The 27,212-nt window shown below is 37.4% G+C and overlaps 1 protein-coding gene across 3 annotated transcripts in view; it reads left to right on the top strand.

Annotated features, from left to right (window-relative positions):
• The window catches only part of Sugct (succinyl-CoA:glutarate-CoA transferase), a 668,162-nt gene that overhangs the window by 103,147 nt on the left and 537,803 nt on the right, over nt 1-27,212 (top strand). For all 3 annotated transcript variants that reach the window (XM_055603972.1, XM_055603970.1, XM_055603971.1), the window contains exon 8: nt 8,426-8,569. In XM_055603972.1, the coding sequence (XP_055459947.1) occupies nt 8,426-8,569 (144 nt within the window). The remainder of the gene's footprint in view (nt 1-8,425; nt 8,570-27,212) is intronic.

Below are 27,212 nucleotides of genomic sequence, written 5' to 3'. Positions count from 1 at the left end.
ACACACACACACACACACACACACACACACACACACACACACACACATTTATGTGTATTTCATGTAATTTTAGGTAAATAAAACTATGAATTATTATGGCTTTTCAAACATTCTTTTTCATACTTTTATTCTTTTCTCCCTCTCCTGTTATATTAACCTCCTTCCCAGCTTCCCCAACTAATGCCCTATTTTTTCCATTTCCTCTTTTATATCACTCCTTTACTACTGTTCCTCTCTCTAGTGCCCTCCCAGCCGTGGTTTACTTTCCTGGCTTTATGGTTACTCCGGGTCATATACTCACATTTGAAGAATTGGAGCTTGGAAATATATATATGAGAGAACATGTGCCATTTGTTTCTCTTATCTGGGTTATTTCTGTCAATGTAATATATATATATATATACATATATATATATATATATATATATGTATGTATATTAGTTCTAGCTACTTACTTACAAATCCCATTTCATGTTTCCTTGTGGCTGAGTAATATTTCAAGTGTGTGTGTCCCACATTTTTATTACTCACTCATGAGTTGAACGACATTAGGACTATTTCCATTTCCTAGCTATTGTGATTAGAGCTGCCGTGACCATGGCTGAAGAAGTATCTGTTGAGTCCTTTGAGCATACGTCAAGAAGTGGTGTATCTGTGTCATGTGGTAGATTTATTTTTCACTTTCTGAGGAATCTTTGTATCAGTTTTCAGAGTGGGTGCACCAGGTCGCAATTCTGCCAACAGTAACTGAGTATTCCCCTTTCCCTACATCTTCTCTACCATTTTCTGTGGATTGTTTCCCTGACCTTTGCCGTTCTGGCTGTGATAAGATGAAATCTTAAACTTGTTTTGAATTGTATTTTTTAATTGCTAAGGATGATGAACACTTGTGGAGCTACTCCTTAGCTATTTACATTCCTCGTTTGAGAACTCTGCATTTAGATTTGAAAGTTTTTTAATGTTTTTTTTCACTGCTTTATAATATTCTGAATATTAATCTGTCAGATGTATAGCTGGCAGAAGAACCTGTAGATGTATAAATTCTTTCCCACTCTGTGGACTTCCTCTTCACTTAATTGTTTCATCAGTTCTTTTTTTTTCTTTTTTAAAATTTTTTATTTTGTTTCATCAGTTCTGTAGAAACTTTTTGGCTTTATGAGGCCTCAATGTCAATTGTTGCTCATACTTTCTTCACAAATGATGTCTTACTGAAAAATTAAAAATGAATTTTAGGAATTAAACTATAATTTCTCTGCTTTTACTTTACTCTCAAACTTTTCCTAAGTACCTGCCTCTAGCCCCCCATCCCCTTTACTACTTCGCAAATTCATGTCCTGTTTTTCATTATTGTTTTATATATTATTGTTTTATGTATTATTATGTCGCTCTCATAAAATACATTAACACCACACATTGAAACTGTTAAGTGTTTTTTGTGTGGATTTGATTTAGCGGCTTACCACTTGGTATTGAATAACTAATTAGGAGTCTCATCCCTGATGAAGACTTATTCTCTCTCCCTTAGCAGTCATTATTTGTGTGTAGTTTTTTTCTCCTCTTCTTGAAAAAAAGTATTTATTTATTTATTCACTTTATATCCCGATTGTAGCCCCCTCCTCGTCTTCTCCTGCTCCCACCTTCCTTCCCTCTTTCCTCCTCCCCTAGTCCTCAGGAAACGGGAGCCTCCCCACCAATCCACTCCAGCACATCAAGTTACATCATGACTGAACGCATCCTCTTCCCCTGTGATCTGGGAAGGCAGCCCTGCCAGGGGGAAGTGATCAAATGGCACGTAACAGAGTCTAAGTCAGAGACATCCCCAGCTCCCCTTACTAGAGAATCCACATGAAGCTGGAATTTCCCATCAGCTACATCTGTGTAGCAGGCCTAGGTCCACTTCATGCATGGTCCTTTGTTCGTGTTTCAGTCTCCTCAAGCCCTCTGGGCCCTGGTTTGTTGGCTCTGTTGGTCTTCTTGTGGGGCTCCTGTCCTCTCTAGGACCTTGTATCCTTCCGCCCACTTTAACACAAGACTACCAACACTTCACCTAATATTTGGCCGTGAGCATCTGTTTTGATCTGCTGCTGAGTAGAACCTCTTAGAGGACCTCTATACTAGGTTGCTGAATGCAAGCATAGCAGAGTATCATTAATGTGTCAGGGTTGGCTCTCTCCCATGGAGTGAGTCTGAGGTTGGGCCAGGCATTGGTTGCACCTCAGTCTCCTTTCTATCTTTATCTCTGCACATCTTATAAGCAGGGCAAATTTTGGGTTGAAGTTTTTGTGGGTGGGTTGGTATTCCCATCCCTCTACTAGGAGTCTTGTCTAGTTAGAAGGTATCTTCAGACTCCATGACCCCTGCCACTAGGAGTCTCAACTAGAGTTCCCCCTTATCCTCCCAGAAGCCTACCCTGTCTTAGGTCTGCAGCTTGTCACCGAGATATTCCCACCCACAGTTTCTCTTCTCTCCGCAAGCTACTCAGGAGCTTCATCCAGAAGAAGACTAATTCTTTCTCCCTCAGCTGTCATTAGTTATGTGTAGATTCCTCCTTTTTTTTCTCAACATAGTATTTCTATTGATTTTTTTGAGAATTTCATGTAATACACCCTGATCACACTTTTTAGTCCTGCTAGGGGAAATAATGAAAAAGTAGCAATTAAGCTGAGGTTGTGGAGAGGAAGGCAAAGTAGAAGAGGGAATATTGGAAAAGATAAATCCCTAAAGACCTTTAAAAACACATATAGAGACCTACTATTGTAGAAAATTTTTATATTTGCATAGAAAGTTAAAATGGAGTTTTCCCATATCAGAGTCAACATTACCCCTTCAAGACAAATAATTAATTAATAAAAAGGCTACATAGGCTGTGGCTGATGTTTCTAGGCATTGGAAGGAAGTCACTCTTGCTAAAGATGCCATGCATTTCAAACACAGGACTCAAGATTCAAGCTGAGCCTGAGAATCTCCCCCCTGAGGACTAGCTTTCCTAGTACCCGAAGCCGATATGCTAGCTGCCAAGGGAAGGAACCAAACAAAGGTCCAACACAGTCAGTGTGCCTCTGAGTCACAATCACAGCAAGATACTTCTAAAAGATCAACACTGGCACTCATACCTTGGTAATAACCAAAAGCTCTCTAGTTATACTTACGGCCCACTCAAAGTGAAGGAAATCATGCCTGGTACTGGAACTCAGCCAACAACCCATACCTAGTGAAGTCGTGGATCTTAGATGAGAACATACAATCATCATTTTACTAGATCAGAACAATTCTTAACTGCTTTCTAATTGCTTATTTTTTACTCCCACAAATTAATTTATCTCTCATCACATCACCCATGAAAAAAACTTCTCTTTGCAGCAGAAAACCACAACTGGTTAAAATGGATGGGACAAGTCATGGAGTACCTGTACCTGAGGCTCACTGAATGATGAAAAAGAGAGGCTGGTAGTTTTGTAAGAGTGGAGGATCAGGGAATCTGCTGTGAGATTACATTTCTTAGAAATGATAGCATATCTACCCCTGGTACTGGAAAATATGGCTACCTAAACCAGACTGGAAACAATGGCAACAGCAATAAGCATGCTAACAGAGAATGGGGAAATTAACAGGTTCCACTCCTACACAAAACCCACAGCTACCAAGGGCCATGTTGATGTTTGTGGCCTATGCAACCACCTGAGGCCATGCTAATGTCTGTGGTTCTGCTGCAGCCGAGGATGTATTCTTTTTAATAAATTATCTGTGTCTTTACAATTTGTAGTTTGGTGTAACATAAACTTTTTAAAGTATGTCCTTATGAAATTTTGAATTTTCTTAGTCTGTTAAGATGTTTTCTTTTTCCTCTCTAATTGTATTAATCTGCATCTTTTCTTTTGGTTAGTTTGGTTAAATATTTGTCAATCTTGTTAATATTTTCAGAGTACCAATTTCTTATTTCATTGATCTTTTGACTTTTAAAAAATTTTATTTCTAGTTCATCAATTTCAGCCCTGACTGTTATTATTTATCTCTTCCTATATATGTTGATTGTTCTTGTTTTTCTCTGACCTTCAGGGACATCATTAAGTTCTCAAATCATTTGGTGTAGAAACATAGTGCTATAAATGCCCTCTTATGACTGCTTTCATTGTAGCTCAATTTTGGTATGTTGTATTTTCAATTTCATTGATATAGAAAAATGTTAATACCTTTCTTACTTCACCCAAATTTGTCTCAGTATTGTGTTGTTTAACTTCCATAGGTTAGTGTACTTTCTGTCTTGTATGGTGTCCAGAGAGAATGGGGCATATGACTTCTATTTTCCTGCATTTGCTGAGATTTGTTTTATGTCTTATTTTGTGGGAAGTTCCATGGGCTGCTGAAATCCTTTATCCTTTAGTGTTTGGGTGAAATGTTTTGTATATTGAGTCCATTTGATTTCATGATGTCATTTAATTATCACAATCTCCTTATTTAGTCTACTTAGTTGTTTTATAGATAACCTGTCTATTGGTTAAAATTGAAACCACCCTCTGTCACTGTTTTGGGATTTATCTGTGATTTTAAGTCTTCTTTTATGAAACTGGGTCCCCATTTTTGGTGCATATATGTTTAGGGTTGTTATATACTATGCTTGAACTTTTCTATCAATGAGGATAAAGTATTCCATCCTTACCTCATCTGATTTGTTTTGGTTTAAAGTCTGTTTTGTTAGATATTAGAATATTACAGCTGCTTGTTTCTTGGTTCATTTGATTGGAATATCTTTTTTCCATCCTTTTATCCCATGCTGTTGTGTATCATTGGTCACGAGGTTGTGTTTCTTTTTTGAATTTTATTTTTTTATATTAATCACAGTTTATTTACTTTGTATCACAGCTGTAGCCCCTTACTTCATTCTCTCCCAATCCCACCCTCCCTCCCACATCTCTTCCTTGCCCATCTCTAAGTCCACTGATAGGGGAGGTCCTCCTCCCCTTCCATCTGACCCTAGTTTATCAGGTCTCATCACAATGTGGCCAGTCCTGATGAGGTTGTGTTTCTTAAAGGCAGCAACAGGATGGATACTATTTTCTGGTCCAATCTGCTAGTTTGTGTGTCTTTATTGGTGAGTTGAAGACATCAATACGAAGAGTTATTATTGAAAAATGTGTATTAAATTCTGTCATTTTGTTGCTGTTTTGGTTGTCTATTTAATCTCTTTGATTCAGTGTTCAGAAATTGTTTCTAATGCCTTCTTGTGCATGTTTAACCGTGTAGAGGAATTTTAATCCTGAAACACTCTCTGCCAAGGGATCATATCCAAAGAAAGGCCTTCTAGGTCTGTGTGACCCAGCTGGAATACACTTTTAATTCCAGAAGACAGAGACAAGCAGATCTCTGAGTTCAAGGCCAGCCTGATATAGAGCAAGTTTCAGGTAAAGAAAAGCTTAGGTTCTTTAATCCTGGCACTCAGGAAACAGAACCAGGCAGATCTCTGATTCATTTCTGTTCAGCCAGTTGAAACCAGTGCAGTGGAGTTGAGTCAGGAGTTAGGAGCGAGTCATACAAAAGACAGTGCCGTGGAGTTGAGTTCATGGCACTTCAGTTGGTGGAATTCAGAGGCAGTTTTTACCAGGACAGTTTTACAGAGACTATTTCCAGAGAGACAGCAACAAGCTAGACACAGGTGAAGACAAAACACGCAAGAGAATGAGAAAGAACGAGAAGATTAGAACAGATTGATATAGTTAGCTTGAGGCCAAGTGCAGAAATTCACTCTGAAGCCAAGAGAAGAAAGATTGAATAAGTCAGCTTGGAGAGGAATTTGAGGTAGAACATCTGAATTCAAATAGCCATCCAGAGTTCAAAAAGATCTAGAAATGGTGAGTTTATTCAGTAAATAAGTCTCAGAGTCTGAAAACATTCTAGGCCTAGATTAGATTGTATGGAAGTCAGAAGCTTTCAGGACTAGGCCTAAATTAGCAGACAAAGGCAGTAAGCCTCGGAGATGACAGTTATATCAGGCAAATAAAACTAAGTATTTCTCCCAGTAGCTTCTGTAGAACAAGATTGCTGGTCCTAATTTCTTTAAATCTTTTTGTCTTGAAATATTTTCTTTCTCTGTAAATTATAACTTATATCTTTGTTGTATATAGTGGTCTGGGTGATATTTTTGGCCTTCCATAAATCATAGAACATTGGTCCCAATCCTTTCTGGGTTTTGTTGTCTTCCTTGCAATGTCTGCTGTAATTCTAACGGGCAGGTTTTGTATGTGAGTTGATCTTTTTATTTCGCTACTTTCGCTATCCTTTCTTTGCTGTGTATATTTAATATTTTGACTATTATGTGCTGAGGGTAGTTGTTTTTCTGCTTCTCTCTCTTTGTTGCTCTCTATGCCTCTTGGAACTTGACAGGCATCTTCTTTCATATATAAAGGAAGTCATCTTGCATTGTTTTGATGAAAATATTTTCTGTTCCTTTGGCCTGGGTCTCTTCCTCTTTTTAAAGCTATTTTTTCACAGGTTTAGTTTTCCTATGGGTCCTCAACATATTTTTATTTTTTTTCCACTTTTGGATTTGATATTTTCTTTGACTGAACAACTTTTCTACCTTGTCTTAAAGTCCTGATACTATCTTTTTCACTTGTCCCTATCTATTGATAAGGCATTCCTCTGATTTTTTTTGTCTGAATACTTGAATTTTTCATTTGAATTCTTGAAATTTTCATTTTAAATTTTATTTCATTTTGGCTTCCTCCAGATATTCTATCTCTTCACTAAATTTTGTTTTCATATCTTGAATTGTTTTCATCATTTCATTTAACTATTTGTTATTTTTCTGGTTTTCATTATGGCATTCGTTAATATACTCTGAGTTCTTTGATAATGTTTATTATTGATATTTTGATACCATCGGCCTGTACATCATTTAAGTAGCCTTTCTAAGGGACATTACTCTGGGAGAACTACTTTTTAATAGAGACTTATTGTTTTGGTTTATTTAGGTTTGTGTTTTTGCAATGGGAGCTAGACACCTGGAGTTAGGTTTCTTATGGAAACCCCATCTTTCTATTGTTGGATGAGTGCTTTAAGCTCTGTTTCTTGTCACTGTAGCTTGTCAAGTGGTCATCCATTTGTATGGGCTTAGGGTTTAGTCTGTAGGCAATTCAGTTTAAATGTTGAAATGTAATATCAGAAATAGTCCTGGCTCTGCTCCAGCCAAGTAAAGTTTCTAAGCTCAGAAGCAAACCCTCTGTAGGACTTAGTGGATTTTTTTACACTTAATCTTCAGGAGCATGATAGATATGCTTTGGACTTTCCTCAGGCAATGGGTTTTGGTAAATTGTTGGTATTGGGCTAGCATCCTTCTTTGAAGAGGCAATCCTTAGGTGTAGGGAGTGTGTAGTTGGCAGCATCAATATTGTGTCTTCTAGAGAAGGGATCAGATGTGCCCAGTAAGGATGAGTGGTTTCGCAAGAGTGGTTAGAGTTGAGTTGGGAGTGGGCAATATAGTGGTTAGAGTTGGGGTGGGTATGCATGGCAGGTGTGAATGGCATTGAAGGCTGCTTAATTTGGGCCTCTATACCATAAAAGATTATGTTCAAAGTGTTATATGAACAACTTTCTGAAGTTTGGTTTAGTTATCACTAGTTGTAGTGAAATTTTAATGATTAATCTGTTTCATAACATTAAAATATTTTTGTACTGACTTTCAGGTATTACAGTTCTTTGGTTGTCACTATGGTTCATCACATGGTATTACTATTTTTTGCTTTTTATAAGTTTCTTCAGAAATACATGTAAATATTAATTGACTTGCTTAGTCTTTTTTTTTAAATCAAAACTTAAATTTAAAATTTAAAGTTAATATTTAAAGTGATAAGCTTCATTATGATATTTTCACACATATGTATCATTATGTATCTTTTTAGAAAGCATATGCCATTAGGATATTTGCTTGCTATTAGCATAGTTATAAGGAAATAAAACCAGGGTTTTTTTTTTTTTTTCCTTCTTTTCCTCCTCCTCCTGTAATTTTTTTTTTTCTAAAACAGCATTTCATCCAATGGGAAAAAAATACTGTTTTAACTCTTTCCTGTAACATTAACATATTTATATTCAAATTCAAACAATTCATTTATTTTTTTATTTAAGTAGAATACATGAAAAAGGAACTTCAAATATGTTTATGAAGGTTTTTTTTTTATTTCATTTGACTTGGCTTAGGTTGGCTTGTGTGCCTCTTGAGAAATACAGTGGTAAATATACATTTGCTAGAAGTACATTTCCATCAGCTGGTATCCTCACTACTAATTTCCTGCATTTATTCATGTGTAGGGGCGTACTCATTTGTAGATATGCAGGCTTCAAATGTAATTCTGTTATTTTGCTACAGAATGTCTGAGAAATATAAGATGAATCAATATTCAATTTCTGTTTTCTCCATTCAACCTCAAATCAGGATGGAGATCCTGTTCGCCCAGGTGTGGCCATGACTGATCTTGCCACTGGCCTGTTTGCCTATGGAGCCATTATGGCTGGCCTCATACAACGTTACAGAACTGGAAAAGGACTGTTCATTGATTGTAACCTACTGTCATCTCAGGTACCGATCCATATAAGATAACAATGCATTTGGGATAGAATCTAATGGTCACTAAAATAAAAAAAGCAAACCACCCCCATATATTACTTTGTTTTGATGTATTTCCTTTTGTATCATAATTAAAAATCATGATGATTATGTTATAATTTACACACTGTTGAGTTAGAACTCCAGGTTCTCCTGTGCTAGAATGGTTTCAGTACTTCTTATGAGACCACAGTACAGTCACCTCTGTTTCACTGCCATATGAGCTCTGTAATTGCGGTTGATGTCATTTCTTCACCTTTTATGTGCCATAAACTCTTGTGAGTCTGGTGAAATATGTGCACCTTATATTGGGATCATATTTTTAAGTTCATAAGATGAGGTAATTGGATTACAAAAGAAAAAGTTATGTAGAAATATACTTATCTCAATGTCAATGTAAAAATCATTTTTGTGTTATAATATATGACTTTTACTAACATACGGCAGTTTATGGAAATTGAACTATGCTAGATAAACACTCTGCTCATATGCTGTGTTCCAAGCCCTCTCTTTATCTTCATTTTGAGACAATCTCACTCAGTTAACTGACCTTGAACTCAAATGATATCCTAGGGAGACTTTGAAATGGACATCTTTCTGCTTTAGCCTCTGGTGACATAATAGTGATTATAACACCATTAAAATTTTTGATGTAATGTTGAGAAGAAATTATATCTCAAGAAATATGCAGTACATAATATGATATGAAAGGATGTATAAAATTATCAGTGATCAAGTTATAGATATTGCTAATACTCTGGTGGTTTCATTGCCTGTGTTTATAATTGCTCAGGTCAGAGGCTGATGAAGATATAAGGATATCTTTTTGTACATTCTTGCTTTTTAACTCCTAGAACTCTGTCCAGAGACTACAGACTAACCTCCCTGTTTAGACAGTTACTGTTACACGACTGTAGACACAAGAGTGGTGAAACAGAAGGGTTAATTCACATCTAACATGACATTTTGCCTCCTTTACTGGATCGGACCCAGATGCTGTACCATATGTGGAAGTTGATTCTGAATAGATAATTTTTTTTCAGAGATAGAAAAAAAAAGAAAATACCTAATTTGTTCAAGGAGACATTTTACTGTGGGAAAATTACTTTCTAGACATAGAGATCTCAGTTGGGAATTTCAGATTTAAGTGGCATACATGGGAAAATAGTAAACTTGGAACACTACATTGGAGACTTTTTTCTCTTAGGCAAAATTAAGGAGGTGTGTACAGATAAAAAAGTCAGTACGGTTGATGGTGAAAGAGTGTGTATGAGTTTTTAACAGCAACTTTGAATCACTGTCAGGATTTTAATGGTTTTATAAAAGGATAAAAGAACTCTCTTCAGATGAGTTATCTTGCTGCTCCACAGAAAGCCACAGATGGTAGTGATGGGAAGAAACTAAAAGTCTTTTATTTCTCTGTGTTAATAGCTGTAATGAGCCTGAGGTAAGTTAAGTAAGCAAATAAAATATATGCAATAAGTATGGAAGAGATGAATGTTTCATAGGTGTGTGATATATGTAATCCTACAGGGTTTGGGGCTTACTCTGTAGCTCCTACTCTCCTTGTCTTGAAATGCTTAACATTTCTTAACAAAAGATTTTTTTTAATTATTCATTTTTCACCAAGCCTCCTAAATTATGTAGGTAGTCATAGAGTATGGTCTATACTAGCTTCTTTACTTTATACTTCAATCATTAACTGATACGTTAACTTTCAAAACAATTATCCATTATGGTATAGAAGTTGAAAGATCCTCTAGAACTGCACTGATGAATTCCCATGTGGAATATATTCTCACCTGGAAGACTGCCTCAAAATGAGGAAACTCAGGCTCCCCTCCCCCACATATTCCTTCCTTCCTTCCTTTTTAAAAAAAAATTGTATTAGTTTGTTCACTTTAAATCCTGAGGATACCCCTCTCTCCCTCTCTGCCTCCCTCCCTCCCTCTTCCTTCCTTCCTTCCTTCCTTCCTTCCTTCCTTCCTTCCTTCCTTCCTTCCTCTCTCACTTTCTCTCTCTTTCTTTCTTTTATTATCTTCCCCTACAATACATCCTGACCACATTCTCCCCTCCTTCCACTCCTCCCAGTCCCCTCCACCACCACCACCCCTGTCCCCTAGATTCACTGCTCATCCAGGTCCCTTCAGAAAAGAGCAGGCTTCCCTGTGTTATCAACCAAAGAATACATAACAAGATGCCATAAGACTCAAACCCATATATTAAGGCTGGAAGGGGCAGCCCAGTAGGAGGAAAAGGGTCCCCCAAACAGGCAAAAGATTCATTCTGCTGATAGGAGTCCCATAAACATCCTAAGTTGAACAACAACAGCATGTATGCAGAGGCACACAGATATTTATTAAGGTCATTAATGTGTGTGTGTAGGCATGGTGTACATACTGATTCTTTTTTTTTTTTTCATAGTGATTCTTGGTACTGTAAGCTCCAGTAGTCTAAGGAAAATGTGTTTTTGTGCTTTTCACAGCATCTTCAATGGTCAGTCCAGTATTTGTCAAGTATCAAGCTATCAGTGATATTATACTTTAAAAGAGAAATATCTTCCATAGGCTCATGTATTTGAAAATTTAGTTCCCAGGTGGTGGCACTGTTAGAGAAGGATATGGAGCCTCTGGAAAGTAGAATCTTGCCAGAGGAAGTGTGTCTTTTGGGGACAGGCTTGGAGGCTTTATAGCCCCATTTTCTGTTCTCTCTCTGCTTCCTTATTGCTAACACAAGGTGACCTGCTAGGCTCTGATCCTTTCGCTATACCTTCCCCTCCTGCTGACATGCCTCCTTCTCTGTGAAGGAGTGATCCCCTGTAACTGTTAGCCAGAATAAACATACTTCTTCCCTTAAATAATTTCTTCTCAGATATTTCGTTATGGCAGTGAGAAAAGCAACAAACACTGAAAATTGGTACCAAGAAGTAGGACTGTTGCTTTTATAAACTTAATCATATAGTTCTCAGGCACTGGAACTGGTTTATAGAAGGAGTGCAGACTGATTTGGAACTTTGGGCTAGAAAATACACAGAATGCCACGAGAGGAGTTTAACGGGCCATTTAATTCAGAGGACTGGAGTGATAAGTGATGGGCAGACAGTGGAGTAGGGCTACTGAGATCTAGAAGTGGACTTGCTGTAATTACATCTAGGAAAAAAGAAATTTGGCAGTGTTCTGTCCACGGGGTGAGAACTTGTGTGAGGATGAGTTAAGAAGTAACAGACTCATTTCATTAGTAGAAAACATTTCAAGATAGCACAGCATCCAGTCTGTGACATGGCTACTTCTCACTGTTTTCATTTAGATTGTCAATGAGAGCATAATGATGAAAAACATAGCAAGGAAAGTTGTGTGAGCTAATTTAAAATTGTGGACAAGGAACAGAACATTCAGAGGAAAAAAAAACATTTATAATTGTTAGATTAACTTCACTGTCTTCAATAAGAAAAGTGCCCTGAAGGCAAGACCCCACGCATCAAAAGCTTCAATTTGTAAAAAAGCAAATTTGTTTGAAAGGAGAAAGCAGCCTGACTATGCCATGAAGTGGGTTCTTTGCTGGAAATAATTGCCTAGGAAAGTGATTTTGCAGATTCACCTATCAGGGTATACTCAGAAAACTCTACAGCCAGTTTAAATCTTGGGCTGGCAACAGAACTTGGTAGTGTGGTCTAAATGGTACTGATGGTTGCTAGTGTGAGACAAAACAGTAAAAGTATGCCTTGCAGGTTTGGAGTTCTGTTTGCAGTTAAGAATAAGTTCTTGGTGGATCCAAGATGGTGGCGATCAACACGCATCATTTCTGAGAGGCAGAGGATTTGAAACTTCGAAATTGGTCAGTGGAGGGCCAACTGAAGCTGGAAAATCGACATTGTGGCTTCCTGAAGGAGGGGGGACAGCACAGGAGCAGAGAACTCTTTGATTCAGGCCAGACACGGACTTCTCTGGGAATAGAGAGGGGCACTTTCCTTCTTCAGGCCTCTCTCTTCCTTGGAGGAGCCAAGCCACAGCGCCAGTGACACAGAACTTGGCTGCCTGAGAACAGAGACAGCTTAGGTGGGGATACTAGCACTGCAGCCTCAGCAGCCAGCCCAACCCGCTTGCCAAGCCGAGATCCGCGGTAAAAGCCTGCCTGGGTCCCACGCCTGTGAGCTGTGACTGGCCATACCGACTGTACAGAGCCTGACTGTATGGGTCACTCAGTCCCTCAGTGGTGGACAGTGGGCTGTGCAGCCACCAAGGTCCGGCGGACCTGCAAAACCACACAGGTGCACGATGCACTGAGCCATGGTACTGGCTTCACAGGACTTCCCAGCAGGCACCTGGACACCTCAGTTCCAGCTGGACTCTCAGGTACAATGGCTATAGCACCACTGAGCTGTCTGAGCACACATTTGGCTTAGTTCCAAACCTGCCAGTAGAGAACAGGAGGAACCCCTGTGCTTTATGATTTCATCTGCTAAAGAGTGAGTGCGCCCCCAAGTGCCTGCAGAGCCCCAGATCTAGCAGCCAGACATCACAAATCTCCCACCCACACATCTACTGTGGGAAACAGAGGGTCTCTTGGGACATCGAAACCCCAGCTCTGTGGCACCACCAGTGGAGTTTATGCAAATAACTCCTGGAGCTCAGTTAGAGATAAATACCAGTAGCCTGTAGGCCACTGACATATTCAGGGAATTTGCACACACGATCATCACCAGCACTTTCGATAACTTCAGCACCTGCGAGTCCTTTGGTGACTGCAAGGCACCCTTCCCTAGCATCCTGCCCCTCAAGGCAAACTTCCACACACACTCACACATACACAGTTGCGTGGATTTGTCCTTCTGCGCCTGCAGACTTCCCTCGCACAGGTACAGCTGAAACACTAGTGCACACGCTGAAATCATTGGACCTCTCTTATCTCCCTGAAGAATTCTCCAGATACCAGAGAAAGAAGGTACCAATCTGAAGTGCAGAATCCAAGAACAAACAGTGAAGGTTACAGATAAAGAAATGGCCAGAGGTTGGCAAAAGAACTCACCCAACAAAAATCAGGAAATCATGGCCTCACCAGCAACCCCCAAAATCAGTGGATACGCCAGTTCATCAGAAACACAGGAAAATGACCTTAAAGATATGCTTATCCAGTTATTAGAGCCACATAAAGAGGAAACAAACAAACCTCTCAGAGGAATAGACCTGCAAAAAGAGGGACAAGTAGAGGCAAAATTAGTGTCATATAGAGAAGAAACAAACAAAAAAATAGAGGCCATCATACAGAGACAGGAAGCTACATTCAGACAGATGAAGGAAATGGTACAAGATATAAAAATAGAATTAGAATTAATAAAGAAAACACAGAGAAAACCCTGGAGCTGGAGAACCACAGAAGTAAGCATCACCAACAGAATAAAGAGATAGAAAAGAGCATATCTGGTGTCAAAGATACGCTTGCAGAAATTGATACTTTTCTCAAAGAAAAAGTAAAATTCAAAAAGTCCCAAACACAAAACATCTAAGAAATCAAAGATGCCATGAAAAAGTGAAATCTAAGAATAATAGGAATTGATGAAAAAGAAGATTCCAGTCTCCAAGGTCCAGAAAATATTTTCAAGAAAATCATAGAAGAAAATTTCCCCAACTTAAAGAAACAGATGTCCATAAACATACAAGAGGCCTACAGAACACCTAGGCCTACAGACTAGACCAGAAAAGAAAATCCTCATGTCACATCATTGTTGAAACACTAAATCTATAGAACAAAGAAAAGATATTAAAAGCAGCAAGGGAAAAAGGCCAAGTAACATATAAAGGTAGACCTATCAGAATCACACCAGACTTCTCATCAGAAACTATGAAAGCCAAAAGGGCCTGGGCAGATGTCATGCAGGCTTTAAGGGACCACAGATGCCATCCCAGACTACTATACCCAGCAAAGCATTCAATCAACATAGATGGAGAAAACAAAATATTCCATGATAAAACTAAATTTAAGCAATTTCTACACAGCAAACCAGCCCTACAGAAGATACTAGAAGGAAAACTCCAATGCAATGAAAACAACTATACCCAAGAAAAGATAGGATACAGATAATGTCCCAAAAACATCAAAAGAAAACAAGAAATGAATCACAGTAAGACCACCAACTCCACAATAAGAGGAACTAACGTTAATTGGTCACTATTATCTATCAACATCAATGGACCCAAATCGCCAATAAAAAGACACAGACTAACAGAATGGGTGTGGAAACAGGATCCAACATTCTCCTGCATCCAAGAAACACACCTCTGCAACAAAGATAAACACTACCTAAGAGTAAAGGGATGTAAAAATGTTTTTCAAGCAAATGGAACCAGGAAACAAGCTGGGGTAGCTATCCTAATATCTAATAAAATAGACTTTCAACCAAAATTAATAAAAAAGATGAGGAGGGACACTACATTCTCATCAAAGGAAAAATCAACCAGGAGGACATTACAATTCTGAACATCTGTGCCCCAAAAACAAGAGCACCTACATTTGTAAATGAAACATTATTAAAGCTGAAATCACACATCAATCCCAACACCTTACTAGTGGAGGACTTCAACATCCCAGTCTCACCACGGGACAGATCATCTAGACAGAAGCCAAATAGGGAAATAAAGGCACTTACAGAGGTCCTAAATCAAATGGACCTAATAGATGTCTACAGAACTTTCCACCCAAACTCAAAAGAGTATACCTTCTTTTCAGCACCTCATGGAACCTCCTCCAAAATAGACCATATAGGTCACAAAGCAAGCCTCAACAGATACAAGAAGATTGAAATAATCCCCTGTTTTCTATCTGACCACCATGAACTAAAGCTGGACCTCAAAAACAAAAGAAATAACATAAAGCCTACACACACATGGAAACTGAACAGCTTGCTATTCAGTGACAGCTGGGTTAAAAAAGAAATAAAGAAAGAAATTAAAGACTTCCTAGAATTCAATGAAAATGAAGGTACAACATACCCAAATTTATGGGACACAATGAAAGCACTGCTCAGAGGAAACTTCATAACACTAAGTGCCTTCAAGAAGAAATTTGTAACATCTCATACAAACAACTTAATGGCCCAACTGAAAGCCCTAGGGAAAAAAAAAGAAGTAGATACACCCAAGAGGAACAGAAGGCTGGAAATAATCAAACTCAGGGGAGAAATCAATAAATTAGAAACAAAACAATTCAAAGAATCAATGAAACCAAGAGCTGGTTCTTTGAGAAAATCAACAAGATAGACAAACCCTTAGCCAAACTAACTAAAAGGCAGAGAGAAATGGTTCAAATCAGCAAAATCAGAAGTGAAAAGGGGGACATAATAACAGACACTGAGGAAGTCCATACAATCATCAGGTCGTACTACAAAAACCTATATGCCACAAAATTTGCAAATCTAAAAGAAATGGACAATTTTCTGGATAGATTCCATCTACCAAAATTAAGTCAAGCTCAGGTAGAAAGATTGAATATCCCTATATCCCCCATGGAAATAGAAGGAGTCATCAACAGTCTCCCTTCCAAAAAAAGCCAAGTGTCAGATGGTTTCAGTGCAGAATTCTACCAGATCTTCAAAGAAGTGCTAATTCCAATTCTCTTCAAACTATACCACAAAATAGAAACAGAAGGAACTTTACCAAACTCATTCTATGAAGCTACAGTCACCTTGATACCTAAACCACGCAAAGACCCAACAAAAAAAGAGAACTTCAGACCTATCTCTCTTATGAACATTGATGCAAAAATACTCAATAAAATACTTGCAAATCGAATCCAAGAACACATAAAAGCTGTCATTCACTATGACCAGGTAGGCTTCATCCCAGGCATTCAGGGGTGGTTCACTATATGGAAATCCATCAATGTAATCCACCATATAAACAAACTGAAGGAGAAAAACACATGATCATCTCCTTAGATGCCGAAAAAGCATTTGACAAAATCCAACACCCATTCATGTTTAAAGTCTTAGAGAGATCAGGAGTACAAGGCACATACCTAAATATAGTAAAGGTAATATACTGTAAGCCTATAGCCAACATCAAACTAAACAGAGAGAAACTTAAAGCAATCCCACTGAAATCAGAGACAAGGCAAGGCTGCCTACTCTTTCCATATCTATTCAACATAGTACTTGAAGTCCTAGCCAGAGCAATAAGACAAGTAAAGGGGATCAAGGGGATACAAATCGGAAAGGAAAAGGTCAAAGTTTCACTATTTGCAGATGATATGATGGTATACATGAGCGACCCCAAAAATTCAACCAGAGAACTCCTCCAGCTGATAAACACCTTCAGCAAAGTGGCAGGATACAAAATCAACTCAAAAAAAATCAGAAGCCCTCCTGTATACCCAAGACAAAAGGGCTGAGAAAGAAATCAGGGAAACGATAACTTTCACAATAGCCACTAGTAACATAAAGTACCTTGGGGTGACTTTAATCAACAGGTAAAGGACCTGTTTGAAAAAAACTTCAAGTCAATGAAGAAAGAAATTGAAGAAGATATCAGAAGATGGAAAGATCTCCCGTGCTCATAGATCGGTAGGCTTAACATAGTGAAAATGGCCATCCTGCCAAAAGGAATCTAGAGATTCAATGCAGTTCCTATCAAAATACTAACACAATTCTTTACAGACTTTGAAAGAAAAACTCTCAACTGCACATGGAGAAACAGAAAACCCAGAATTTCCAAAATGATCCTGTACAACAACAGATCATCTGGAGGTATCTCCATCCCCGATCTCAAGCTGTAATACAGAGCAATAGTCATAAAAACTGCATGGTATTGGCATAGAAACAGAAAAGAGGATCGATGGAACTGAATAGAAGACCCAGAAATAAACCTACACACCTATGAATACTTGATTTTTGACAAAGAAGCCAAATCCATTCAATGGAAAAAAGACAGCATCTTCAACAAATGGTGCTGGTCCAACTGGATGTCTACATGCAGAAAAATGAAAATAGATCCATATTTATCACCCTGCACAAAACTAAAGTCCAAGTGGATCAAAGACCTCAACATAAAACCAGATAGACTAAATCGGTTAGAAGAAAAAGTGGGGAAGACCTTGGAACTCATTGGCATAGGAGACAACTTCCTGAACAGAACACTAACAGCACAGGCTCTTAGAGCGACAATTGAGAAATGGGACCTCATGCAACTGAAAAGCCTACAGACTGGGAACAGATCTTCACCAACCCTATATCTGACAGATGGCTGATATTCAGAATATATGAAGAACTAAAGAAATTAAAAAGCAATAAATCAAGCAATCCAATTAAAAAATAGGGTATGGAGCTAAACTTCTCTGTAGAGGAATATAGAATGGCAGAGAAACACCTAAAGAGATGCTCCACATCTTTAGGCATCAGAGAGATGAAAATCAAAACGACGCTGAGATTTCACCTTACACCCATCAAAATGGCAAAGGTGAAAAACTCAAGTGACAACACATGCTGGTGAGGTTGTGGAGAAAGGGGAACCCTCCTCCACTGCTGGTGGGAATGTAAACTTGTACAACCACTCTGGAAATCAATCTGGTGCTTTCTCAGACAATTAGGAATAGTGCTATCTCAAGATCCAAATATACCACTCCCAGGCATATATCCAAAAAAAGCTCAAGTACACAAAAAGGACATTTGCTCAACCATGTTTGTAGCAGCTTTATTTGTAATAGCCAGAACCTGGAAACCACTCAGATGTCCATCAACTGAGGAATGGATATAGAAATTGTGGTGCTTTTACACAATGGAATACTACCCAGCAATTAAAAACAAGAAAATCATTTGTAGGCAAATGGTGGGATCTAGAAAAGATCATCCTGAGTGAAGTGTCTCAGGAGCAGAAAGACACACATGCTATATACTCATATAGTCCTTAGGATAGGATAAACATACTAAAATATGTGCACCTAAAGAAGATAAATAAGAAAGAGGACCTGGGGTAAGATGATCAGTCCTCACTTAGAAAGACAAATGGGATGGACAGGGGAAGTAGGAGAAAACAAGTATCAGGCCAGGAGCCTACTGCAGAGATCCTCTGAAAGACTCTACCTAGCAGTGTATCAAAGCAGATCCTGAGACTCATAACCAAACCTTCAGTAGAGTGCAGGGAATCATATGATAAAAGGGGGAGTTAATATGACCAAGAGAGGACAGGAGCTCCACAAAAGCAAAATATATCAGGGCACAGGTATCCTCTATGAGACTGTTTCTCCAACCAAGGAACATGTATGGATATAAACTAGAACCTCTGCTCTGATGTAGCCCATGGTAGCTCAGTATCCAAGTGTGTTTCCTAGTAAGGGGAACAGGGACTGTTTCTGACATGAACTCAATGGCGGGATCTTTGACCTCCACCTCCCTCCCCCGAGAGGGAGGAGCAGGCCTGCTAGGCCCCAGAGGAGGACATGGCAGCCAGTCCTGAAGATAACTGTAAGCTAGGGTCAGAATAAAATAGAGTTTAAAAAACAAGCCCTACACTTTTGTTTCAGTTTCTGCCTCATGGTTCTTTGCTAATTCCTTTCCTTACTTTCCTTTGTAATGGAATGTGAGCTGAGAGCTGTAAGCTGAAATATGCCACTCCACAAGTTGCCTTTGGACATGGTGTTTTATCAAAGCAATAGCAACCTGACTAACACAACTGTTTTAGGAAAGTGGTACTAATTGTGTGCCCCCTGCCCCACCATGGTTCATGACTTCATTAGTCACAGGGAGTCATAGGTTTCTAATAGCAGGCATGATTTACCTCTTGTTTAGTGTGCTTTAAGTTCTCTTAGAGAACTGTTGTTTACCATCAAAGTATATATGTGTGTGTGTGTGTGTGTGTGTGTGTGTGTGTGTGTGTGTGTGAACATTCACACACACACATTCTCTATGTGTGTGTATCTTGTACCTTTAGGGAAAACTTGCCATCCTGGTCATTGTTGTGGTTTGTAGTAATAATGCTGGGTACAACTATTCCTTGCTTTTCTGTCATAGTCGATTGCATATCATCTTCTAGTACTGTGAAAGCTAATACTTGGCTAGGAGGCTTTTGGGTCAGATTCAGCTTGAACGCTCCCAATCCTGTGTACAAAATGCAGAGGGTCTTCACCTTCAACTTCTGGGAGGCAACCAAGAAAACAGCAAAAGCTTACATTGTTTTGTGAGTCTCTTGTACTCCCCTGACCAACAACTCAAAATGAGGTTTCTTTTGTCCTTGTGCTGGGGTTTTCTTAGTCCATGTTTCTTGGAGGCACTTATCCCAAGTGGCATAACGTCATTTAAACTATATCTATATTTATATATAATTATCTGGTTTCATCTACTTGCAAACTTCACAATTTTATTTACATTTTAATAATATTTCATTTCATATGTGTACCATGTTTTAATTTTCCACGTATCAGCTGAAAGGTATTTAGTTTTTGTTCATTTCCTAGCTATTCTGAATAGAGCAGCAATGAATACAGCTGAGCAAGTACATATAGAGTAGGGTTATGTCTCAGTCATTTTAAATTTTATTTTCCTGACTGCTATGACCATCAAACACTTTCCCAATATTTCTTTACCATTTCTATTTCTTCTAAGAATCCTCTGGTCGTATCCATCCTCCATTTTTAGTTGAGGCATTTGCTTTCTTAATTCTTTGTATTTTGATTTCTTTGTATAGTATAGATGTTGTTTATGAAATTTGTAACTGCCAAAGATTCTCTTCCACCCTGTAGGCTTCTTCTTCACTTGACCGTTTCCCTTGCTCCACACAGTTTGATTTATTTTTTTTGAGCCCCATGTGTAAGCTGCTGGCCATAAGTCCTGAATGGATGGAATTTCATTCAGAATTTTTTTTTTTTTTTGCCCTGCACCCGTGTCTTGTGCTGTCTATATTTTCTTCTAGCACTTTCAGCATTTCAGGCTTCACCCCAAGGTCTTTGATGCATTGGGAGTTGGTTGTTGTGCAGGGTGTTAGATATGGGTCTAGTTTCATTACTTTATTTGTGGATATCCAATTTTCCCAGTTCCATTTGTTGATGACACTGTCTTTCCTCAGTGTGTTTTAGGAACCGTTGTCAAATGTCAAGTGCCTCTAATTACATGCACTTATTATTTAACTCTTATTTTATTCCATTGAAGACTTTATATGCTAATATCAGGAAAGATTTGGGTTGATTGACTATTGTAAATTGGATTGAATCCTGCAAGTCAGTACATGATGAATGGGTTAAGCCATATCTGGCACTAGCTATTGGGTTAACTCTATTCACCCCATATTAGGTCTGGGTAAGACCTAATGTGGGTAATACACCAAAGAATGATAGGGGATTTTTTTTGACTGAGGGGCCTGTGGATATTGAGTAGATAATTTCTATTATTTACTGTACTGGCATATGGGGTTGTTTGAAGATGCAGGGCAATAAAGGATGTAAAAAAGGGTAAATGGGAAAGTAGTCTGCTGATAGCTATAAGTAGATTAATTTGGTAGGTGCAATATATTTCACAGGGTTAGGTATGTATTGATATTGAAAAGTTACATTTTAAAATAAATATTTTGGTATTATATTTATACCCTTTCACAATAAAGAAATATTCATTAATTTCACTTATCAATTATAAAAACATATGTAGAGTCTAGATTGAAAAAACCCATGAAATTATTAAAGTCTGCTTTATATATATAAGAAATATAATTTTTAGGTACTTTTCAAAGTATCATGATAGGCAGCTTTTCTTTTTAAAAGAAATATTTATTTTATTCATTTTTAATTTAAATATTTGTTCACCCATGTTTAGTACATAGCAGTTGTTTTTAGTTTTAGCTGCCTGGAAAATAACTTTTTTATGCAGTGGTCAAAAACTATAACTTGTTTTGGTTGCATTATATAGAATGATGAGACATTCAGTGTCAGCCACTAAAAATGTGATTTTGAACTCTCTTAAAAGTGACCTACTGTACAATAGACAAATCAGGCTTGATTTGAATAGTAGCTAATTATTAACTCTGAGATGATTGCCTCAACCACAACAAAACCATTTCAGCAAGTTCACTGTGGAGACATGACGGTGCCGGGATGTGGGTTGTAGTGGGCACCAAATATTGTGTAGTTTCAAAGCTATAAACTTTTAACCCTTGTCATAAGATTCTTTTGATTTTCTTTTAGTCTTAATATGATTTAAAGTTGTTCACTCAAGATTGTCTAATGTCAGCATCTAAACACTGTGTCCTTAGATGATATTGGTAAAGAGCAAGGAAGTGGGTGTGGTGTGGTTCCAATTATTCTGGAGCTCTTATTCTTCTGTTGTGGCTTTCAGAAATATCTTTTGTAAGTTTAATATCCTTCCTGTACGTAATTGTAACCAGGCTTCCTTAATTATTCTATACTGAGTTAGTGTTTAGTTCCACAGTTTTTTTTCAAAGATAGAACATTTTGTCACTTTTGATGCCATGATCTCTTCCCATATTTGAATGTTCATTTTATATGTATATAAACACGTTAGGATTTATAAAAGTTTAACTTGTTGTACTACAGTTTTTTGTCAACAAACTTTCTAAATCACAAACAAGTATACTCATCTGAAGCTTATTTTTTTCTGTTAGATACACTTGTGTTTGTAATATTCAGCTTACTTTGAAAAAGTTATTTTTATTGAAATACATATTATACACCATAAAATCAACCTGAATTGTCAACTTAGATATATTTAATAAATTTATAAAATTACATATCTACCACTATAAATCACGATTTGAAGTAAATATTCATATAGTAACCTCTGGTTTCATATGAGGCCAGAGCAGATCTGTTTTGGGTTGGGGAGGAATCCAGAACTGGGCTTATTTAGAAGAATTCAAGGCTCATTTTAACGTCTGCTACTCTAGGAACTTGACATTTGTGGTTTTTGTTCTATAAAATGTTTTAAGAAATGGTATAACTGTATCAACATAAAGATGAATACATTTCATTATTTTGTCTGCTGTTATTATATTCATTTTTTACTATTTTAAGAAATAAATTAAAATTAAACATTTTTTAATGTTCCTAAAGTATTGTGGGCTTCAGACATTATGTCTATTGTTTTTAATGAACTGGTTCTGGAAGAATCATGGTAAGAAATTTGTTTTCTAATTACGTATTTGTAAATGTACCAAATAAGTGAGGAGAGAAAAAAAGCTTGTGCATTCAGGAAAGAGCTGGATCTAAAAACAAATTGACAGGTAGAGAAGCACATAGTCTGAGGTAGAGGAAGTTGAAACAGTGCAGCAGGGAAAGAAAAAGTGGAATTATCAGAAAGTTCAAAAGTTCAGGAAGAGTGATTTGGGATTTTAATATCTCTTTTAAGAGGCCCTTTGCATTCTTGCTTTGAAAACTCCATCAATCCTTGCATATCTGTTGTCAGTTTTTGTAATTAAATTAAATTTATTTTAAAGAATTTCATATGTATGTATTGTATTTACATAATTTCCTCCTACTTGTCCTCTTCCCAACTCTACTATATCTTCAACCTCCACTTCCTCTCAACTTGTGGTCTCTTTTTAAAAATTATTATCATTACATACATATACACACAACCTGCTGAGTTCATTTAGTGTTGCTCATATATATATGTGTTAAGTACTGACCACATAGTATTAGATAAACAATTAGAGGTCTCATCCCTGGGAGAATATTAATTCTTCTTTGTTCAACTGTGTTAATTGCATATAGTACATCTTCCATACATCTATGTTGGCATGTTGATTGGTGTTGTTATTATTTAGGTCTTTGTTTAAGCAAGCATGTTGCTGAGAGTTCAAGGATATAGCTTCCTTTTTATGCATAGAAGAAATTATTTCACAACGGGACTTTATGGTCCTCTGGCTCTTAACATTTTTCTGCCTTTCTTTGAGCCTTAAGTGTGGGAGTTGTCACTGGCATAGGAGACAACTTCCTGGACAGAACACCAAGAGCTCAGGCTCTAAGATCAGCAATCAATAAATGGGACCTCATGAAATCAAAAAGCTTTTGTAAAGCAAAGGACATGGTCATCAGAACAAAACAACAGCCTACAGACTGGGAAATGCTCTTCATCAATCCTACATCTGACAGAGGACTAATATCCAGTATATATAAAGAGCTCAAGAAATTAAACACCAACAAACCAAATAATCTAATTAAAAATGGGGTACAGAGCTAAACAGAGAATTCTCAACAGAGGAATATGGAATGGCAGAGAAACACTTAAAAAATGTTCAACATTCTTAGTCATCAGGGAAATGCAAATTACAACGACTCTGAGATTCCATTTCACAATCATCAGAATAGCTAAGATGAAAAACTCAAGTGACAACATATGCTGGAGAGGATGTGGAGAAAGGGAAACCCTCCTCCATTGCTGGTGGGAATGTAAATTTGTACAACCACTTTGGAAATCAATCTGGCGCTTTCTCAGAAAATTGGGAATAGTGCTATTTCAAGACCCAGTTATACCACTCCTGGGCATATATCCAAAAGATGCTCAACCATTCAACAAGGACATTTGCTCAACTATGTCCATACCAGCTTTATTCGTAATAGCCAGAATGTGGAAACAACCTAGATCTCTCTCAACCAAAGAATGAATGCAGAAATTGTGGTACATTTGCACAATAGAATACTACTCAGCTATTAAATATGAGGAAATCATGAAATTTGCAGGCAAATGGATGGAACTAGAAAAGATCATTTTGAGTTAAGTATCCCAGAAGCAGAGAGACATGTATGGTATATAGTCACTGATAAGTGGATATTAGCCATATTATATAGGACAAACATGCTAAAATCTATAGACCTAAAGAACGTAAATAACAAGGAGGATTCTAGGGAAGATATTTAATTCTCATTCAGAAGATAAAACAGGAGAGACACTGGAAGCTGTAGAAGAGAAAAAACAGGACTGGAGTCTACCACAGATGTCCTCTAAAAGGATAGGGGATCGAAGCAGATGGAGAGACTCACAGCCAAACTTTGGGGATTGAAGCAGATGCAGAGACTCACACAGCCACACTTGGGGCAGAGTGTGGAGAGTCTTATGGAAGAAGGGAGCGGACCAAACTTCACAAGGAGATCAACAAAGCAAAAACAAACAAACAAACAAACAAAGGCAAGGCAAGGCCCGGGGGCAGGGGTGGAGACTTCAGAGACTGATGCATCAGCCAAAGACCATACATAGAGAGGACCTAAACCCCCTGCTCAGATGTGGCCCGTAGACAGCTCAGTCTCTGTGTGTGTTCCCTAGTAGGAGGAGAAGAGACAGTCTCTGACATGAACTTGGTTGTCTGCTCTTTGATCACTTTTCCCTGTTGAGGCGACCCAGCCATCCAGAGGAAGAGGATCCAGGCAGTCCTGATGGGACCTGATAGTCTAGGGTCAGACAGTAGGGGAGGAGGACTTCCTCTTATCAGTGGACTAGGGAAGAGGGACAGGGGAAGATGAGGGAGGGAGAGTGGGATTGGGAGGAGATGAGGGAGGGGGTGATAACTGGGATTCAAAGTGAATAAATTGTAAATAATAATAATAACAACAATAATAATGAAAAGAAAAAGGAAAGATTGGCCTTTCAGAATGACAGCTGGTATTCCAAAAGGAAATTTAAAAGCAAGGAGGTCTTGGAATGGCATATTTTATGCTGTGAAATACAATGACTGACAATAAGACTACTGTGTACAGCAAAAATTATTTCTCAGACTGAAGGAAAAAGAAAAATGTTAACAGTAAAAACAGGATAAAGGAGTTTATGACCATAAATCAGTTTTGCAGAAGGTACTTAAAGATATCTCATGGGGCTGCAGGAAAGAATAAAAGATGCTCTATCAAGGTAGTTACGTAAATCACCAATAGATATGTACCAAATGCTGCAAATGAACAAAATTATAGGAATAAATACCCTCCTTTAATTCTGAATATTAATTCTCAAATCAAAATATATAGGACAGCAGATTGTATTAAAAAGCAAGAACTGCTATTGCTCCAAGAAATGCATCTCCCCATAAAAAACAGACAGTACCTTAGGGTGAAAGGATGGAGAAATGTGTTCCAAGCAAATGGACCTAAGAAACAAAGCAGGTGTCATGGTTCTAGCTGACAAAAGAGAAATAAACCAAAAGAAGAAATAAAGAATGTCACTTCCTACCACTTAATGAAATAATCCACCAAGAGAAGATTATGATTTTAAATATATACATACTGTACTGTTTCATGAATAAATATTACTATAAATAAAACCACAGAAAATACCAATATAATAATAGTGAAGACCTCAATATCCCACTCTCACCAACAAGTCATTTCAACAAAAAATAAACACAGAAACACTTGAGTTAAATGATGTAATAGAACTAATGACCATAGAAGATACATATAGGACTTTTGATTCAATTATTGCAGAATAATAGAATCAAATTTCCAGCAGCCCATAGAACTTTGTCTAAATTACATTATGTAAAAGAACATAAAAATCTCTTATATATAAGAAACTTGAATAATGTTTGTGTTCTATATGACCACAGTGAAATAAAATGGGAAAAGATGGAAAATGACAAGACATACACAAACTCACAGAGATTAAGTATCATTGTTTAGGATGATGAATATTGTTGAAATCAATAAAGAAAAGTCCTTGAACTGAATGAAAGTGAAATCATAACATATGAAAAGCTATGGGATACAATAAAAGGAATTTTAAGTGAGAAAGGTATAGCTCTAAGTGGCCACATTAAAGAAGTATTAGTCAAACTCAAATAAGTAATATATGTTGGGGGTTTAGAAAAAGAACAACAGAAATAAGACTAACCCAAGATCAATAGATGAAAAGAAATAATTATCATTATGGCAGATGTTAATGAAGTATAAAGTAAAAGAACAATTGAAAGAATCAATATAACAAGAGTTGTTACTTGAGAATCAAAAGCAAGAGAAGACTGAACATAAATTTAAAGATAAAGGGAGGCATTCGGAAAAGTCTTAAGACTTCATCTTAAAACCTTATATTCCAATAAAGCGCAACATAGAAAACTTGGATTTCCAGATGTTTATGACCTACTGAGATCAAACTAAGAGATTAACCATTAAAACAGTTCTATGACAAGCAATGAGATTGAAACTATAATCAAATATCTCCTCCCACCTTCCCCTGCAAAAAAGTGAGGCCCACACACATTCACTGATGAATTCTACCAGACTCTCAAAACCAATACTTCTCAAAGGATTCCATTAAACAGAAAATGAACACTACTAAGTTCTTTTTCTGAAGCAATTATTATCATGACAATACAACCAAGGACACAACAAAGAAAATAATAGATCTATCTTCTTGATGAACATTGATGCAAAATTTCTTTTAAATTGATTTTATTTCTTCTTTTTAATTTATATGCATGTATATGTTCCTGCTTTAGTTTTTGTGTACCATGTGAAAAATAGGAAGGGGATCCAACAATTGAGGAGGGATTGAGGTCAATATAGAGGAGAGGTGAGGGACAACTAACAAAAATTGTGATAAATCCTCAAGAAAACATATTATCCTTTCTTTAACCCAAATTACACACAAATACATGAAAACACACACACACACACACACACACACACACACACACACACACACACA

Source organism: Psammomys obesus, unplaced genomic scaffold (assembly GCF_907164565.1).
Source record: "Psammomys obesus unplaced genomic scaffold, mPsaObe1.curated_primary_1811, whole genome shotgun sequence".
Taxonomy (NCBI): domain Eukaryota; kingdom Metazoa; phylum Chordata; class Mammalia; order Rodentia; family Muridae; genus Psammomys; species Psammomys obesus.
This window is presented reverse-complemented; position numbering and strand designations above follow the sequence as displayed.